A 19022-nucleotide genomic window follows, 5' to 3' on the forward strand; every position below is an offset into this window, starting at 1 on the left:
GCCCTTCCACAAAATTAGAAAGATGTATTCCATTCATGGCATGTGGGTGAAGCATTTGGTCTGATACAATTTCTTGCCTTAAAGATGTCGCAGACCGAAAAATTCCAAGTGAGGCAAGTTGGTCAACTATGGCAACAAACTGGAAGCTGCCATCTGAATTAGGGTCCAAACGAGTCCTGAAACCTAGTGATCCAAAGGATTTTAACCTCATTCCATGGGTGATGGGCTGTAACAACTGTATGTGTTGACGTTTTCTGGCCTTGTGCTCAGAACGCTGCTTCTCCCGCTCCCTTGTGATACTTGTCACATCACATACTGCAAACCATTTGATATGTTGATGTCCTGGGTTGCCTATCATTCGGAACTTGACTTTGTATTTTGACAGATCTGCATTTCTTTTGACAACTATACCTGGTATCACAGCGTATCGTTTTGAAAATCTGGGACCTGTGCTGACCCTCACCAACACTTTGTCCTGTAAGTTGTAAACTGATGGTGGTGGATTTCCCCTTGATTTAGTCATACGTTTCATGCAACGCATGAAATATTCCTCCAGAGACGAACAAGGGCAGCGTGTTGGACCCTTGTCCTTTCTTTAACAGGAATTCAAAATTCTCCTCTCAGTGTTTTAACAATGACATCATATGTCTCATCATCCATTTCTCGACTTCCATGGCCCTGAATGTCAGTAACCAAAAGGGCCAGTGTGATTAGGACCAAGATTGTCATGCCCAGTTTCATTGTTCCTTTTCTGTGAATAAAACAAAATTCACTGAATCAGTAGATATTGAGGTGGGGTATGCAGAAACTCTTTATATTCAGCATCACTAGATTAATGTAAATATTTATTTTTAACTAATCATTTATGTACATACATTTTAGGATGTTGTGTACCCCTAATTTGATAACAAAATGTCTTCTCAACTGCCAGTCCACATCATACTTTTATGGTCCAAGTGGGACTTGAATCGGCGACCTTTAAGTCCCCTAGACAAGTCCCTACGGACTGAGCTTTACCGCCCCAGCTATAATATACAACGCTATTCTAACAAACATCTTAATACACAAGAAATAGCTGCTAGCCAAAACACAAGAAATAGCTGAGTGCTAGCTAAAACTCAAGAAATAGCTGCCAGCTAAAACACAAGAAATAGCTGCTTGCTGAAACTCAAAAAAATAGCTGCTAGCTTAAACATACACATTATCCTAGGGTGACCAGATTTGAGTTTGTGAAAAAGAGGACACTTCGTCGCGGGGGGGGGGGGGGGGGGGGGGGGGGGGTGCTTCGCCTCGGCAGAAGCATCACGGCCAAGGCGAAAACATGGGTATTTTTTCTTTAGTTCGTCCGTGAACTTACATTTACGTTTAGGCATGGCTGCAGATGTAATGTGCTGTTGTAAACAGAGTGGAAGCGGCAAGGTGCTCAATGTTGCCAGATTGGAAATGGCAAAGTAACGTACCAAAGGCTCAAAATGGTCGTATTTGGAGGATAATTATCGTGGCTCTGGCAACCCTGAGATCGGTCGCCCAATGACAGACTCTCTCTACAGTCAGCTCGCGCAAGAAGGTGGAACGTAAGGGAGATACCATTTCCAGAACTTGGAAGGCCGTAATAACCATAGACATATACAATGGTAATAACTAGTAGGTTATGTGAAAGACCCAGAAACACAAATATGCGACGAGGCAAAAACAAATATGCGACGAGATAATGTCCGAAAACCGGACATTATCATCAATTAATAAAAAAAAACCGGACGCCCCGGACGGGACGTAAAAAGTGGACATGTCCGGGGAAAAGAGGACGTTTGGTCAGCCTACATTATCCTACAAACATCTTAATACACATCATTTAAACAGATAAGGTGTATGGCTTGGTTTTTAAAAAAGATATTAATTGAACTTTAAAGGTCACAAATAGGGCTGCTTACCTGCAAAAGTCACAGTAGAAGTGAGCACGGTGTTCTCAGAATCCCAACTAGTGGCTCAACTGTTAGTTCACATCAATACAATGTGAGAGTGCAATTACTATTAAATAATACTTGGTTTCACAAATTTAGTTTACTAATGCACTGAAGCACATGCCTTTTGCTTTTACTTGCAGCTTTGTTTGAGAGGTTAAATTATCATAATGTAACACCTTTCTCACTATATGTGCTATTATTACATTATGAACTGTTATAACATTATGAGCGGTATCAATAAGGTTCTTAATGTAATAAGTTATTACAGCATTACATTATGCGCAAAGCCCTTATTACGTTATGCGTCCGTGATTTTATTACATTATGAGCCGATTATTACATTATGAACTTTTAATACATTGAAATTATTACATTATCAGCCGTTATGAGCCGTTATTACAGTAAGAGTCCTTATTACATTATAAATTGCAACAATGTTTGACTGCTTTACTGTCCTGTTGTAAATTGAACATTGAGGGTGATATTTTGGATATTTTTGACAGGTGGATGAATTTGCTTTGACGTAGCAGTCATTATACCTGACAGGTTAAAAACGTACTTTGACCACGTGCTCTCTGATCAAAGCCAGATATAAAGGATGGCTGCTTCCTGAATTGATGGTCCAACAAATGTGTACAGTGGTCTAAACACAGGGGGTGGGTCAACTTACCCACTGGTTCATCTTACCCCACTCTCCCCGATATGGGCCTATATATATTATATATACAGTATATATATATATATATATATATATATATATGTATATATATATATATATGGCCTACTTTACAGTTGGCTCAGTTTGATCCTTGTCTGTTTGTGTGTGTGTGTGTGTGTGTGTGTGTGTGTGTGTGTGTGTGTGTGTGTGTGTGTTTGTGTGAGTGAGTCAAGTCGGTTCAGTTCTGTAACTTCCTTGTGTTAAAGTTGATTTCCTCATCTCAACGGCCTGCAGCCCTTCTTTCTGCTCCTTCAAAACCGTTCCCCTTAACATCTTGTTTAACACTTTAACCTCCTTTTCTTCCCTTACATTTATACTTTCATAACTTTATAGCGTATGGGACGGAACGTATTTTCCCCAGTCTACTATGGATGAGGAGAGAGAGGAGGGGGTTCCTACCTCTAAGACCACTCTGTCTGGGGAACATGGCCGCCGGAGCAAAGCTAAGAGGTAAGAAGAGGATCTCTCTGTCTGTGACTGTTGTCCATCTCAGAGCTCAGTAGTGATGCATCATGACTCCATCATTAGTCTGAGTAACAGCTGTGTGTGTTGTGTTGAAGGCCAGAGCAGCAGGAGAGAGCAGAATCCCCTGGACCCAGCCGTGTCTCCATGAAGAGAATACGTAACCTGTTTAGAAAAAAGGAGCAAATTCATGAACAAGGGTAAGACTTTATCAGATATAATATAAATACAGTGTCTATCCTGCATCCATAAACCCTTGTTTCTCTTGAAGAGTCCAGCGGGAGAGAGCAGACTCCCCTGGACCCAGCTGTGTCTCCACGAAGAGTTACTGGTCTATGGAACAACGTCATAACTTTAAAGATGGAAATCACCAACCTTCTAAGGAAAGGTGAGGATTCAACCACTACATCAGGGCTGTTCAACTGGTGGCCCGCGGATCATCTTTATTCGGCCCCTGGACCATTAATCAGTGGGCCAACGTCTGCCTCTGCTGGCGCAAAGCGTTTCGACAGCTAAAAAGAGGTTGTTCACGTTGGGAAGGCGAAAGTTAGACATGAACCTCGACATTTAAACGAGGAGTGTGAAAGTCAAAAAGGAGGAGTGTGAAAGTGATCAGTTCAGTAACGCAGGACCAAAGCCTGTGTGTTGATCTACAACATGGCTATGGTAGTAACAGAAGAACACACTCTGAAGGCCATTTTACACTGCCAAGGTGTTCCGGTCACGGCTTGGCACGCCAAGCAATTTCACAATCTTGCCTGTGTGAAACCGAGGGGATTTAATAATATTGGTTCACTGGAGAAGGAGGGGCTACGCACGGAGTCTTGGCCACTTTAGATTAATTTGGATACTCCTGCGGGTGTCTTCATGTTTTTTTTAATGAAGACACCCGCATGCAAGAATGAGTTCACGTCTGAGTCAAGGCTACAAACGCGATATACTGTTCAGATGTGCAAAAATACCAACATATTCTTTATTTTGTAGGGTCCGGTAGGGTAAATTGGGGTGCGAGCTCAAGTAGGCATTTGACCTCGGGCAGTGTAAACATGCGGACCATGCCAGGAAAAAGGCATGCATAAGATGGGCATATTTGGCAGTGTAAAACCGTCTTGAGACGTACAACATCACGCATCGGCCCAGCTCCAGTGGAACACACCCATGTGTCAGACGCTCAGCAGCAAAAAGAAAAAGCGTGAAAATCTGTTTGGTTTTCAGTTCATTGCGCCTGCCAAACAGATTACACTGAGTGGAGCGGTCGACCGCTCCAAGAAGGCGGCCCAAAGGCTTGGCAGCGCCAGTAGTAGCGGTCGATGAGGCGACTATTCTTTGCTATGTCTATGGGTACCACAGCCTCCCTCCACGTCGCAAGGCCTCTTGGTCCCGATAAGAAACCCTTCAAAGAGCGCCTGCTGTAGAGAGCGATGATGAGCTGGAGGAGAACAGTCCGTCCTAACAGTACTAATGTCAAATCACGTGTGTGTGTGTGTGTGTGTGTGTGTGTGTGTGTGTGTGTGTGTGTGTGTGTGTGTGTGCGTGTGTGTGTGCGTGTGTTCTCTACAGACAACACCAGGAGTGGTTAATGGTTACCAGTGCTCAGTCTGTACAGCAGCATCAAACAGAGCTGATCAAGGTGTGTAAATGTCAACCAAGACGTCTGACTTCAGCTCTCCATGAACATCAGAAAGCATCTCTTGTGGTGCTCATAGTCTCCAGGCTTCCCTCTTCAGACCAGCAGACGTGAATCCAGGACAGATGCTTCTGATGCCCTCAGTGAGTTCAGAGTAAAGTTCTCCTTGATGTTTGTTCTGTTCCAGAGGGCTGAGGAGAACGCACACACTTTTCTAGACAAGGAGCTGAAGAAGCTCTGGAGGGATCTCTTCTCAGATTACCCACAATGCTCAGAGGGTCAGAGGGAGGGGGAGGAGGTGGATGGTAAGAAGGAGGAGCAGAGGAGGCGCGCCATAGAGGGAGTGGTGCACATCACAATACTCTCCCTGATGGAGATGAACAAGAAGGGACTGGCCGACAAACTGTTGAGCGGTAAGAAACTCTCATCTTGAAAATAGAGAAGTAATACACGTTTTGAATAGCAGTAGGAGATTATAATTTATTCTGTTCAAATTTAATTACAAAATGTGAGACTAGCACCGTGGGTGCTAGGGCTCTCGGCACCGTGGGTGCTAGTGCTCGTAGCACCGTGGGAGCTAGTGCTCGTAGCACCGTGGGTGCTAGGGCTCGTAGCACCGTGGGTGCTAGGACTCTCGGCACCATGGGTGCTAGGGCTCTCGGCACCATGGGTGCTAGGGCTCTCGGCACCATGGGTGCTAGGGCTCTCGGCACCATGGGTGCTAGGGCTCTCGGCAAAGTGGGTGCGAGGGCTCTCGGCACCATGGGTGCTAGGGATCTGAGCTGCACTGCTCCCAGGCATTGGAGACTCCCTGACGAACCCCCTACTCGTTTCACCATTGTGCTGCTGTTCTTACCCCCTCCTACCTGGGTCTCCTCACTGTTCTTACCCCCTCCTACCTGGGTCTCCTCACTGTTCTTACCCCCTCCTACCTGGGTCTCCTCACTGTTCTTACCCCCTCCTACCTGGGTCTCCTCACTGTTCTTACCCCCTCCTACCTGGGTCTCCTCACTGTTCTTAACCCCTCCTACCTGGGTCTCCTCACTGTTCTTACCCCCTCCTACCTGGGTCTCCTCACTACTGTTCTTACCCCCTCCTACCTGGGTCTCCTCACTGTTCTTACCCCCTCCTACCTGGGTCTCCTCACTGTTCTTAACCCCTCCTACCTGGGTCTCCTCACTACTGTTCTTACCCCCTCCTTCCTGGGTCTCCTCACTGTTCTTACCCCCTCCTACCTGGGTCTCCTCACTGTTCTTACCCCCTCCTACCTGGGTCTCCTCACTGCTGTTCTTTACCCCTCCTACCTGGGTCTCCTCACTGTTCTTACCCCCTCCTACCTGGGTCTCCTCACTGTTCTTACCCCCTCCTACCTGGGTCCCCTCACTTTTCTTACCTCCTCCTACCTGGGTCTCCTCACTGTTCTTACCCCCTCCTACCTGGGTCTCCTCACTGTTCTTACCCCCTCCTACCTGGGTCCCCTCAGTGTTCTTACCTCCTCCTACCTGGGTCTCCTCACTGTTCTTACCCCCTCCTACCTGGGTCTCCTCACTACTGTTCTTGTTAGGGCTGTAACAATAATTTGGAACACTGAACAGATTTGAACCGAAAGAATACTATTAAAGTATAGCTAAATTAATAAAGAAATAACCAAAGATTGCAGTTGGAGGATGCTTTTTGCTGGTAGGCATAATAGGGCCCCTTTAACAGTTTGGTTGGTTTATTCAAATATCCTTATTAGCGCTTCTTATTAGGCTATGTAGCTTAAATAATGACATAATCAGGCCGTATAGAAAGCAACATGTTTAATAGCCTAACTTTCAATAGATGAGGAAAAACATGAACGTCGCAATAACGAGGCATATAGTGTTACGAGTAGCATATGTGTGTGCGGGAGAATGGCAGTGTGCGTATGCGTGTGTGAGTGACGTCAGCGAGTGAGTGGACGAGCGAGGAGAGCGAGCGGTAGCGCGTGTGTCTAGTCTAGTGAAGAAGCGAACGAGTCCGGTAAAATAAAGTACCCATCCTGTCAATAATCAGTGGCCGCTTCATTCCGACCTATAAGCAGACAAACTGCCAGTCAAATCACACAAAACAATAGAGACAGGATCACACAGGCAATTTTTTTCGCGCTTGGCCCACTCTGGATAAATGTCGTTCATATCGCATATGAGGACTTCGACGGCTGTGGAGAAATGCAATCCTCCGTAGCCACGGAGAGCTGTGATCACAGAGAGGGCATCTCGTCACATATTTACGGCATCGATAGGAGGGGGCGCTGTCAGCAGACTATTATTTAGACAAATTATTAGCAAATTTCAATCGGACAATTTGACCGAAGAGTTAGAAAGGGCATATCGCGCTTCTGCCTTCTCACACCGCGAGACAGGTTTGTGGCTTTGAGTATCGCGATTTTCGGTTTGATACGCGTATCGTTACAGCCCTAGTTCTTACCCCCTCCTACCTGGGTCCCCTCACTGTTCTTACCCCCTCCTACCTGGGTCTCCTCACTACTGTTCTTAACCCCTCCTACCTGGGTCCCCTCACTGTTCTTACCCCCTCCTACCTGGGTCTCCTCACTGTTCTTACCCCCTCCTACCTGGGTCTCCTCACTGTTCTTACCCTCTCCTACCTGGGTCTCCTCACTGTACTTCTTACCCCCTCCTACCTGGGTCCCCTCACTGTTCTTACCTCCTCCTACCTGGGTCTCCAACCTGGTGTCTTGTTTTGATCATGCTTTTGGCGATGCAGCTATTGCTGTTTTTGACTCTAGATTGTTTTATGAAATATAAGGCGAATGTGGGTGTCATGAAAGGTGCCTTGAAATAAAATGTGTTGTTATTATTGTTATTATTATTATTAATAATATTAAACAAACTGCAGATCAACAGGAGAATAGCTTAGTGGATGAGATGCAACACTATCTTGTTATATCAGCATCTCACTTTAAACTGATTCACTATCATTATTACTATCATTAGCCCAATCATATAGCCAGTTTTGGGGTAGTTACTCAAAAAAAAGTAATTTGTTACTTATGACTAGTTACTTCTGTAAATTGTAATGAGATTACTTTACTAGTTGCTGCATTTGAAAAGTAACTTCACTACTTATTACTTTATTTTCCCGTTACTTAATTGACTGTGGATACATGGACAAACATCATAGCCCTATCATCACTTAGTGTTTATTGTATAAATCTATAAAAAATGGCATATGAAACCATATGAAAGGCAAGGCAAGGCAACTTTATTTATGTAGCACTTTTCATACACAAGGCAGACTCAAAGTGCTTCACATATAAACATTGTCATACAATAAAATTAATTAAAAATTGATTGATAGAAAAGATTAAAGAACGATATCCCTGTCTGCACAAAGAAATGCCTCACTGTAAAATCCACAAACAACAGGATGAAGTAGGCTATGGTGAGGTCAATCAGTAGCAACACACAAGTTTCATAACACAGGCTTTGGGAAACATGAGAACAAAAATTAAGTGGTCAATGAAAAATATAAAAAGGTCAATTTATCCCATACAATTAAAACAGAAATGCAGTTAAGCGGCGCTGACACATGCTGTTACTGTATGGGGTCCAAAGGCTGAATGAACCAGATCTATTTCGCAAGCTATGACATCGTAAGTGTATCTTCTTCTCACCCTCTTTCAGGCAAGAGCAGCCTTCTCAAGTTTTAATAATGCTGTCTATCCAGTGCCTAATTCATTCCTAAGTAGCCTAACTTTTGTTGTTGGCGGACCAAATGTCTGCGGTGGTGGACACATGATCCAGGGAGGACTCGAAAATTATTTTGAGCTTCGATTCCATGTCGGTATAACACTTGTTCAGGTAACGGGAAAATGTCTTCCTGTCGGATGTTGGCTTGCGAGTCCGGGTACTTTATCTAGTATTTTTCTAATTCTGGGCGATTCAATTGTCGACAGTGGAAGCATGTCTTCTACAATGAACCCTGCAACCAGCCGGTCTTTCTGTGTCACCTGCATCTGCGCTCCAACACATGAACACTCCTTCGAACAAGCAGCTACGTCACTCAAACCGATCGCTATGGCAACGTGCCGAGGCAAGCAAGCGCTGCAGACACAGAGGCAGCACGCATGCACGCACCACAACAGATCAGAACTTTACATTCAGGCAAATACGGCTTGGGTGACGCAGGAAAGCGTGTTACTATAGTCTAGTAAAGTAGTGTAGTTACCGATATATTTTATGTAATGCGTTACTTTACTTCGTTACCCAAAACAGTAATATCGTTACTGTAACACGTTACTTTGTAAAGTGTTACCCCCAACACTGCATATAGCTGTGGAAAAACGTTATAGTCCTGAACATTTTTAAACTGTAACATGCAATCTTTGTCGTGGCCAGCTTCTCGGACCACAAGTTATGAAGCCACTAAATATCATCAAATTGATAATTAAACAGGAAACATTGACCTGGTTCCACTGACGTCATCATCCATTAAATAAAGTGTTCTGTTTTTTTTTTATCATTTAGGATATGCTGCTGTCGAGTGCCAACATAAAATCAAGTCTCGTTTGAGGAAGAAGTTCTGGTGTGTGTTTGAGGGAATCGCTAAAGCAGGACATTCAACACCTCTGAATGAGTTTTACACAGAGATCTTCATCACAAAGAGAGGCAGTGGAGAGGTCAACCAGGAACATGAGGTCAGGCTGATTGAAGCAGCTTCCAGGAAACCAGCCGAGGAGGAAACACCAATCAGATGTGAGGACATCTTTAAACCATTACCTGGAGAAGATAAACCAATCAGGACAATAATGACAACGGGAGTAGCCGGCATTGGTAAAACCATCTTAACAAAAAAGTTCACTCTGGACTGGGCTGAAGGCAAAACCAACCACGACATAAACTTCACATTTCTCCTCACTTTCAGAGAGCTGAATTTACTGAAAGGGAAAGAGTTTAGCTTGGTGGAACTTCTTCATCACTTCTTTATTGAGACCAAAGAAGCAGGAATTTGCAGATACGACAGGTTCCAAATAGTCTTAATTTTGGATGGTCTGGATGAGTGTCGACTTCCTCTGGACTTCCAGAACAACCCGATCTGTAATGATGTCACAAAGTCCACCTCGGTGGACGTGCTGCTGACAAACCTCATCAGGGGCGACCTGCTACCCTCTTCTACCATCTGGATAACCACACGCCCTGCGGCAGCCAATCAGATCCCTGCTGAGTGTATTGACATGTTGACAGAGGTGAGAGGGTTCAACGACCCACAGAAGGAGGACTACTTCAGGAAGAGATTCAAAGACGAGATGCTGGCCAGCACAATCATCTCCCATGTCAAGAAATCACGAAGCCTCCACATCATGTGTCACATCCCAGTCTTCTGTTGGATCACTGCTAGAGTTCTGGAGGACTACTTCAAAACATCCCAGATAGAAGAAGAGACGCCCAAGACCGTGACTCAGATGTACAGCCACTTCTTGAGGGTTCTGTCCATAGAGGGGGACAGGAAGTATCGTTCGATAGCTGAAACAGATTCACAATGGAGTTCACAGAGCAGGCACATCATTGATTCTCTGGGAAAACTGGCTTTTAACCAGCTGGAGAGTGGCAACCTGATCTTCTACGAGGACGACCTGGCAGACTGTAAATATTATTTCAACGAAGCCTCAGTGTACTCAGGAGTGTTCACCGAGATCTTTAAAGAGGAGTGTGGGCTGTACTCAGGTGAGAAGTTGTTCTGCTTTGTCCATTTGAGCATCCAGGAGTTTCTGGCTGCCCTTTATGTATTTCGGTCCTTCGTCCACAAGGGTATCAATCTGCTCTCAGAAAAACAACCAACCTTGGGTGAAGATAAACTCCTCCTCTTCTACCAGAGTGCTGTGGACCAGGCCTTGCAGAGTGAGAACGGACACCTAGACTTGTTCCTCCGCTTCCTCCTGGGCCTCTCTCTGGAGGCCAATCAGAATGTCCTACGAGGTCTGCTGGGACAGACAGGGAGTAGAAAAACGTTCACTCAGTTTAAACAAGGTATGCTGAGACAGAAAAGAAGTAGCTCACAGACCAACAAGGATACCGTGTCTTACATCAAGAAGAAGATAGATGGTGGAGATCTCTCTCCAGAGAGAAGCATCAATCTGTTCCACTGTCTGAATGAGCTGAACGACCGTTCTCTAGTGGAGGAGATCCAGCAGTTCCTGACATCCGGAAGTCTCTCCAGAAAATCTTTGTCTCCTGCTCAGTGGTCAGCTCTGGTCTTCATCTTACTGTCATCAGAAGAGGAGCTGGACGTGTTTGACCTGAAGAAATACTCTGCTTCAGAGGAGGGTCTTCTGAGGCTGCTGCCAGTGGTCAAAGCCTCCAAAACATCTCTAAGTTAACTAAAAACATATATCACATTACAAGCAACACAATAAACAATATATATAGAGTATATATATATATATAATATACAATAGTAGAATGTAAAAGTTATGATAACATAGGAAACATCTTTCGATGTTAACTTATAACATGTATCTCAATATACAAAACGTTATATTGTGTAACCAGGTTAAAAAGTCAAACTCAAAAACTAAAAATAAGGAAAGCCAAGAATGAATAATAACTGCTTATTAATAATTAAATATAACTGCATTTGAATATGTTGCTATAAGTATAAATAAGTAATTATAGATACGGTTACAAGCATAAATATACGTTCATTATTAATAAAAGGTAACCCACTATTTTAAAACGTTATAACCTTGTTCAGTAGTCGGTTATATGGATGCTTTGTATTTAACCAATAGGATGGGTTGGTACAGAGACTTCAGGGTCATGTGGGCGAGGGGTGAGAGGTCACGGGTGAGCGGGAAAAAGGAGAGAGAGGGAAGAGACAAAGAAGGAGAGTACTTTATTCTCTGTAGAGATCGCCCAGCTAATGATGATATTTCAACATTTACTTATTAAGTGGAACCAGTAGCGGTGCCAAAGAATTATGATTGCGGGAGCTACGGGAGGCTAGATGGTTTATAGCAGGGCCTGATACATTTTGACTCAAAAAATAATACTACACACTACAATATGATACGAATCAACCAATCAAATCACAAAACAAGCAGCAACGGTCATCATCACTTATGCAAATGAAAAATAGGAATTCATAGTTCAGTTTTGTTACTTATAAGTCAGTCCGATCACTTTATATATATATATATATATATATATATATATATATATATATATATATATATATATATATATAGTAGCGGGCCTGTGGGTGTGGGGTTTCCACGCCACCAAGTTGAACAGATAGAACGACCCAACACACAGAGAGCAGTTCAAAGGGATGAGGCGATCACACAGATCCTGCCTGCTCGCTAGCGCTAGCCCTAACTCTGGCTTGTGGTAGCCTGCTCCTCTCTTTAACAGCAAGCACTCTAGCTTAATGGCCTTCAGGCCTGCCTCGTTATCTGGAGGAATTCCTTATATGGCCTGGGGGCGGAGCCAGCTGGTTGCCAGGCCTACCACTCCCCTCACTCCTCCCTGGCGTCTGCCACAATATATATATATTCTTATAACTTGGGCTCCCATCTGGTCGTTCCCGCGCTGCTCGCCACATCATTATAACTGGGGGTTTTGGGAGGGGGGGCTTGGAGGGGGCTCAGCCTTTTTAAGGGGGAGCTTTAGCCCCCGCTTGCCCCCCCACCCCTTGTGCCGCCGCTGATTGTAACCCTAATATACAAAACATCTCTGTAGATGTACTATAACAGTAAAATTAATACACAAAACGAGAGTAAAACACTACAAAATTCCTATATTAAATATTATACATTTTACAGCCAATATTGAATAAACACATAAGGATCTAATATATTCACTAGTATCTCTGATTAAAGATTTCAACATAAGTCCCGCATTATGTTAAAAGATCTACGTTACTTTAATCACAGTTCTTAACGTGTTCTGTTTATTCTGTATGCAGGCTGAATAGCTGTGGTCTGTCAGAGAGAAGCTGTGAAGCTCTGGCCTCAGTTCTCTGCTCCGAATCCTCTAGTCTGAGAGAGCTGGACCTGAGTACCAATGATCTGCAGGATTCAGGAGTGAAGCTGCTCTCTGCTGGACTGGGGAGTCCACACTGTACACTGGAAACTCTCAGGTCAGTTTTACTCAATGTTCAAACACAAGTTTCATATCAGAGGACATTGAAAAGAAAGTTAACAGGTCTAAATACATAAGTAAATGATGTAGTCTCAGTGCTCAAGACACATTTTATACTGGCTACTATCTTTTTAATTTAGTGTCACCCTAACAAATGTGCATCCCTTTATTAGACGTAAAAATGTCCTTGGTCACCTACCATCCTTCTGTGTCCATTCATGTGAACAGATTCACTCACTTTAAAGGTGTCATTTCCAGAGAAACCATTTAATCTTGTTCCTTTTGAAATACGATAGGTCACTCAGAGTTGCATATGCATACTGAACATGAAAATGTTCTTCTACCTCGATTGCCTGCGTTACCAAATGAAAGAAACTAGACGCATAAACGAGCAAATTAGAAAAGCCACACCAACAGTCAGTTTGTGAATTAGTATTCATGGCCTCGCCCTCCTCGGCTTGCGACGGGAAGACAGTATTGATTTTGCGTCCAGGTGACACAGAGCCCATCTCGGCAGGTAGGAGGTAACAGCAAGGTGCTTGCATTGCGGAACAAGTTTGTGCCTGTGCTATTTGTGTCGATAACAAATCAACGTTTCATCTCTTGGCCAAGAAAGAAGAGTTGAGTATGAAATGGTTGGATTCTGTCCCTCTCCCCCCTCCGTCCCTCTCCCCCCTCTGTCCCTCTCCCCCTCTGTCCCCCTCCCCATTTTGTCCCTCTCCCCCCTCCGTCCCTCTCCCCCCTCCGTCCTTCCCCCCTTTCCTCCCTCTGTCTCCCTCCCCCCTCTGTCCCTCTCCCTCCCTCTGTCCCTCTCCCCCATCCGTCCCTCTCCCCCTCTCCCCCCTCTGTCCCCCTCCCCATTCTGTCCCTCTTCCCCCTCTGTCCCTCTCCCCCCTCTGTCCCTCTCCCCCCCCTCTGTCCCTCTCCCCCCTCTGTCTCTCTCCCCTCTCCCTCCTCTCCCCCCTCTGTCCCTCTCCCCCCTCTGTCCCTCTCCCCTTTCCACCCGCTCTGTCCCTCTCCCCCCTCTGTCCCTCTCCCCCCCCTCTGTCCCTCTCCCACCTCTGTCCCTCTCCCCCCTCCCCCCTCTCCCCCCCTCTGTCCTCTCCCCCCTCTGTCTTACCCTGAAAATTCATTTAAAATGAAAATGCAAACACAAGATTCTTGTGGAACTTCAATGGGGAATAAAGACTCACTAGACAGATAACAACTTTGAACACTACACAAACAGTTACTGATATTTTTAATTTAGGCGATTCATTTTTCAGAGGGAGGGAGGGAGGGGGGAGAGGGACGGAGGGGGGAGAGGGACGGAGGGGGGAGAGGGACAGAAGGGGGAGAGGGACAGATGGGGGAGAGGGACAGAAGGGGGAGAGGGACAGATGGGGGAGAGGGACAGAAGGGGGAGAGGGGCGGAGGGAGGGAGCGGGACAGAAGGGGGAGAGGGACAGAAGGGGGAGAGGGGCGGAGGGAGGGAGAGGGACAGAAGGGGGAGAGGGACAGATGGGGGAGAGGGACAGAACGGGGAGAGGGACAGAAGGGGGAGAGGGACAGATGGGGGAGAGGGACAGAAGGGGGAGAGGGGCGGAGGGAGGGAGAGGGACAGAAGGGGGAGAGGGACAGATGGGGGAGAGGGACAGAAGGGGGAGAGGGGCGGAGGGAGGGAGAGGGACAGAAGGGGGAGAGGGACAGATGTGGGAGAAGGACAGAAGGGGGAGAGGGACAGAAGGGGGAGAGGGACAGAAGGGGGAGAGGGGCGGAGGGAGGGAGAGGGACGGAGGGAGTATACACAAAGAAAATATACATCATAGTAGAATATAAAAGTCATGATAACATAGGAAACATCTTTCAAGGTAACTGTATAACATGTATCTCAATATACACAACGTTATATTGTGTAAACAAGATGAAAAGTCAAACTCAAATTCTCCATTTATTATGAAATAATAAATAAATGAAGCCAAGAATGAATAATAATTGCTTATCAATAATTAAACACAGCTATTTTTTATTATGTTGTTATAAGTTATGGTTAAGGTTACATGCATAAATATACGTTCACTATTAATAAAAGGTAACCCACTTTTTTAAAACCATTGCACCTTCGTTCAGTACGTTTGGTAATATGGTCGCTGTTTGGGTTCAACCAATAGGATGGGTTGATGCAGAGACTTCAGTGTCAGCTGAAGGATGGGTGAGAGGTCACGAGTGAGCGGGAAAAAGGAGAGAGGGGGAAGAGACAAAGAAGGAGAGTACTTTATTCTCTCTGGAGATCGCCCAGCTAAATGATATTTAAACATTTACTTATTAGTTGGAACGAGTAGCGTCGCCCAAGAATTATGATTGCGGGAGCTACGGGGGGCTACATTGTCGATAGCAGGGGCTTATATGTTATCATGCAACAAATAATACTACACACTACAATGTGATACGAATCAACCAATCAAATCACACAAGAAGCAGCGACGTTCATCATCACTTACGCAAATTAAAAATATGATTTTATAGTTTAGTTTTGTAACATGTATGTCAGTTCGATGGGTCTTGCAGTGTTTGGGCCACAAGAGTAGCAAACTCTCTCAACTCGGGTTCCCGCCTGGTCGTCCCGTGCTGCTTGCCACCTTATTATTATTTAAAAATAAATTGGTTCATGGGAGGGGGGGCATGGAGGGGGCTCAGCCTTTTTCAGGGAGAGCTTAAGCCCCCACTTGCCCCCCCCCCCCACCTCCCCTTTTGCCGCTGCTGGTTGTAGCCCTAATATACAGACAATTTCTGTAGATGTACTATAACATGTATTACAATACCATGCATAATACTACAATCCAAAGTAAAATTAATACACCAAACAGTCTAAAACACTATAGAATTCTTACGTATAAAATATTATACATTTTACAGCCAATATTGAATAAACATAAGGATCTAATGTATTGATTAGTATGCATTAATGAAATATTTCTGATTAAAGATTTCAACATAAGTCCTGCATTATGTTAAAAGTAAAAGATCTACGTTACTTTAATCAGAGTTCTTAACGTGTTGTGTTAATTGTATGCAGGCTGAATGGCTCTCATCTGTCAGAGAGAAGCTGTGAAGCTCTGGCCTCAGTTCTCAGCTACAACTCCTCTAGTCTGAGAGGGCTGGACCTGAGTAACAATGATCTGCAGGATTCAGGAGTGAAGCTGCTCTCTGCTGGACTGGGGAGTCTACACTGTACACTGGAAACGCTCAGGTCAGTTTTACTCAATGGTCAAACAGTTACACCCAAGTCCTACATCAGAGGACATTGAAGAGATTTACCTCCAGAAAGTTAACAGGTCTCAATAAATAAGTAGAATATGTCCTCTCAGGGCTCAAGACACGTTTTCTACTGGTGCCAATTAATTTTTAATTTGGTGACAGCCTAACAAATGTGGTCGCAGTCCTTTATCAGACGTCATAATGTCCTTGTACCATCCATCTGCGTCAATTCATGTGAACAGATTCACTCACTCTAAATAAGTTGTTAATATTGTGATTGCATAAGGGGGCTTTTTCTGTTTTTACCGCCAGTGCCTCGACATCTTTCCTCACAAACCAACTCTTCATCCTCCTCCTCCTCCTCCTCCTCCTCCTCCTCCTCCTCCTCCTCCTCAATCAAATACCTACTAATAATAACCAGCTGCTGATTGGATAATATACTCCAATAAGGATTTATCTTCTTCTCTGGGTCATCCTGAATAGTGCATTTCTTCACATGCTCTTGAATAGAGCTAGTGCTGCTGTGACATTACAACGAAACTTTGCACAAAGTACAAATCAGTGTTTTAGTCTTCTGATCAAAGAAGAGTGTCTTCATGGGAACTTCAAAATACAGCCCAGCTTTAACTCAGCCCTGAACTAAACCGTGGCAGTCTGCGTGCATCGCAGAGCCCTAGAGCTCGTAAGTCCGCCCCTTCCGCTAGACCCCCATGGGACCTCTGAGATCGTAAAATATGAATGGGTTTCAATGGAGAGAAACTAAATATTTTCTGGTCCCAGTCTTTATATGCCCTGGATTACACATATGTTGTGTGTGGATTTAAATGATAATTTTTCACGTCAAGAGTCTGACAGATTATTGTGCAATTGTTCAGTTAAAGGCTGTAGAGAAAACACAATGAGAAAGACTACACGTCTCGTATGTGACGTCACGCTCACTGCAACTGGCGTGGACAAGACAAACAACCTCCCCATCGACATAACTGAAAATCTACACATGCCCCGACTTATAATGGTTTTCACCTCTTTCGTTCAACCCTGTCTCGTCAAAATTACGTTCCCATAGAACTATTCGGCATTCTCAATTACGTTTGTCATAAAACGTATTTTGTCCGCGATTACGTTTTATTGAACGTATTGCAAATACGTTCGTCCTCAGCCTATTTTTTGCCATTCATTAACCTCTAGGATTATGCTTGGTTGAAACGTATCCCAGATAGGTTAAATGTCAACGTATAGCACATTATTGTCATTAAGGCATATCTTCCTTTCAGGGAACGTTTCATTTAACGTATTTTGTCTGAAAAATGTATCTTGGCCGTGAATACGTTTTATTGAACATATCGCAAATACGTTTGTTGTCAGCCTATTGTTTTGCCATTTATTAACCTCTAGGATTAGTATCCCAGATAGGTTAAATGTCAACGTATAGCACATTATTGTCATTAAGGCATATCTCCCTTTCAGGGAACGTTTCATTTAACGTATTTTGTCTGAAAAACGTATCTTGGCTGTGGATACGTGTTATTGAACATATCGCAAATACGTTCGTTGTCAACCTATTTTTTGCCATTCATTTACCTCTAGGATTATGTTTGGTTGAAACGCATTCCAAATATGTTAAATGTCAACGTATAGCACATTATTGTCATTAAGGCATATTTCCCTTTCGGGAAACGTTTAATTTAACGTTATTTTGTCCCTGATTACGTCTTATTGAACATATTGCAAATAGGTTCGTTCTCAACATTTTTGTTGTTATTTATTTAAGCTACCTCTTGGATTACAGGCTACATTTAATTGAAACGTATCCTTAATAGGCTACGTTAAATTTCGATAACACATTATTGTCAGCATATAGGCATAGGTCTACCTCTCGGGGAAGCGTACGTTTGATTGTAATGTTAATAGTCCAACGTTATATCAACATGTCACAAGAGGAGAAATTAGCTGCTGACGGGGTAACTGTAGGAGCGGGGGTTGCTTTGTTGATTTCTTTATCTAGGGCTATAGCTGTGGTCAAAGCGGGAAGTGTGCGTTGTCTGGGCGGCTGCCTGAACTGAGCTGCAGGAAATTATGTTCACACGTTTCTTCATTCATTCATGAAGGCTATACCGGTGAACGGTGACGTCAGACTCACGCCCACCTACAAACCAATCAATGTCCAGTATCAGCCTGTCCTCTCGGAAAATACGACCACGTTGGTTTGTTCCGCCACAGATTACGACCCATTGGAATTTATCCAAAACGAGCGAACGAGGCCCTCTACATGTGCGGGCAACCCTTTCTCATCAAAATTACGTTCCCAGAGAACTATTCGGCATTCTCAATTACGTTTGTCTAAAAAACGTATTTTGTCCGTGATTACGTTTTATTGAACATATTGTAATGACCTCGCAGGTGACATAACGATGTCGAGTCATTAGTAATTGAAGGAACTTTTAATGGACCAAAACCAGGTCACTGAAACCCGTAACCAACGGCAGAAATCCCACCCAAAACAAACCCCGGTTACCCCGGCAACCCCCAACACGGTCTCACTCACGTGCAGGCCCCCACCCTCGTGTTCTTCCAAGGCCCTCCCCCAGCTGACCTAATGATTCGCCCTCACACTGATTGACAAGAAGAACATTACAATACATGCACACACAGAACAACTGGCATAACGGACAACGAAATACAATGCAACACATAACACAAAAACAATTTAATTGTCCCAGGGTCGCTACAATATCGTAAATACGAATTCGTTCTCAGCCTATTTTTGCCATTTATTTACCGTGTTACTATGGCAGAATAAAGAATAAATTCATGCATTATCATTCAACTTGAACATGTGTTTTTACAGTATAGAGTGGTGGAGAGGGATGACGTATCGACAATAATGAACA

At 44.2% G+C, this 19022-nt stretch overlaps 2 protein-coding genes across 31 annotated transcripts in view; one reads left to right on the forward strand and one right to left on the reverse strand.

Annotated features, from left to right (window-relative positions):
* LOC132460630 (NACHT, LRR and PYD domains-containing protein 3-like) overlaps positions 1-19022 on the reverse strand; it is a 521671-nt gene that overhangs the window by 368156 nt on the left and 134493 nt on the right. The window lies entirely within an intron of this gene.
* The window catches only part of LOC132460633 (NACHT, LRR and PYD domains-containing protein 12-like), a 272380-nt gene that overhangs the window by 236901 nt on the left and 16457 nt on the right, over positions 1-19022 (forward strand). For 20 of the 30 annotated variants that reach the window (XM_060055383.1, XM_060055382.1, XM_060055391.1 and 17 more), the window contains 2 exons: positions 12719-12892; positions 15950-16123. The exons of 1 other annotated variant lie outside the window; for it this stretch is intronic. In XM_060055383.1, coding sequence (XP_059911366.1) covers positions 12719-12892; positions 15950-16123 — 348 coding nt within the window. Of the gene's footprint in view, positions 1-2522; positions 3133-3242; positions 3345-3415; positions 3533-4704; positions 4775-4958; positions 5185-9282; positions 11127-12716; positions 12893-13387; positions 13515-15949; positions 16124-16443; positions 17159-19022 lie in introns of those variants that run through there. 9 more of the 30 variants (XM_060055390.1, XM_060055398.1, XM_060055411.1 and 6 more) reach the window with 8 other exon arrangements.

This window comes from Gadus macrocephalus, chromosome 7 (genome assembly GCF_031168955.1).
Source record: "Gadus macrocephalus chromosome 7, ASM3116895v1".
NCBI classification, from domain to species: domain Eukaryota; kingdom Metazoa; phylum Chordata; class Actinopteri; order Gadiformes; family Gadidae; genus Gadus; species Gadus macrocephalus.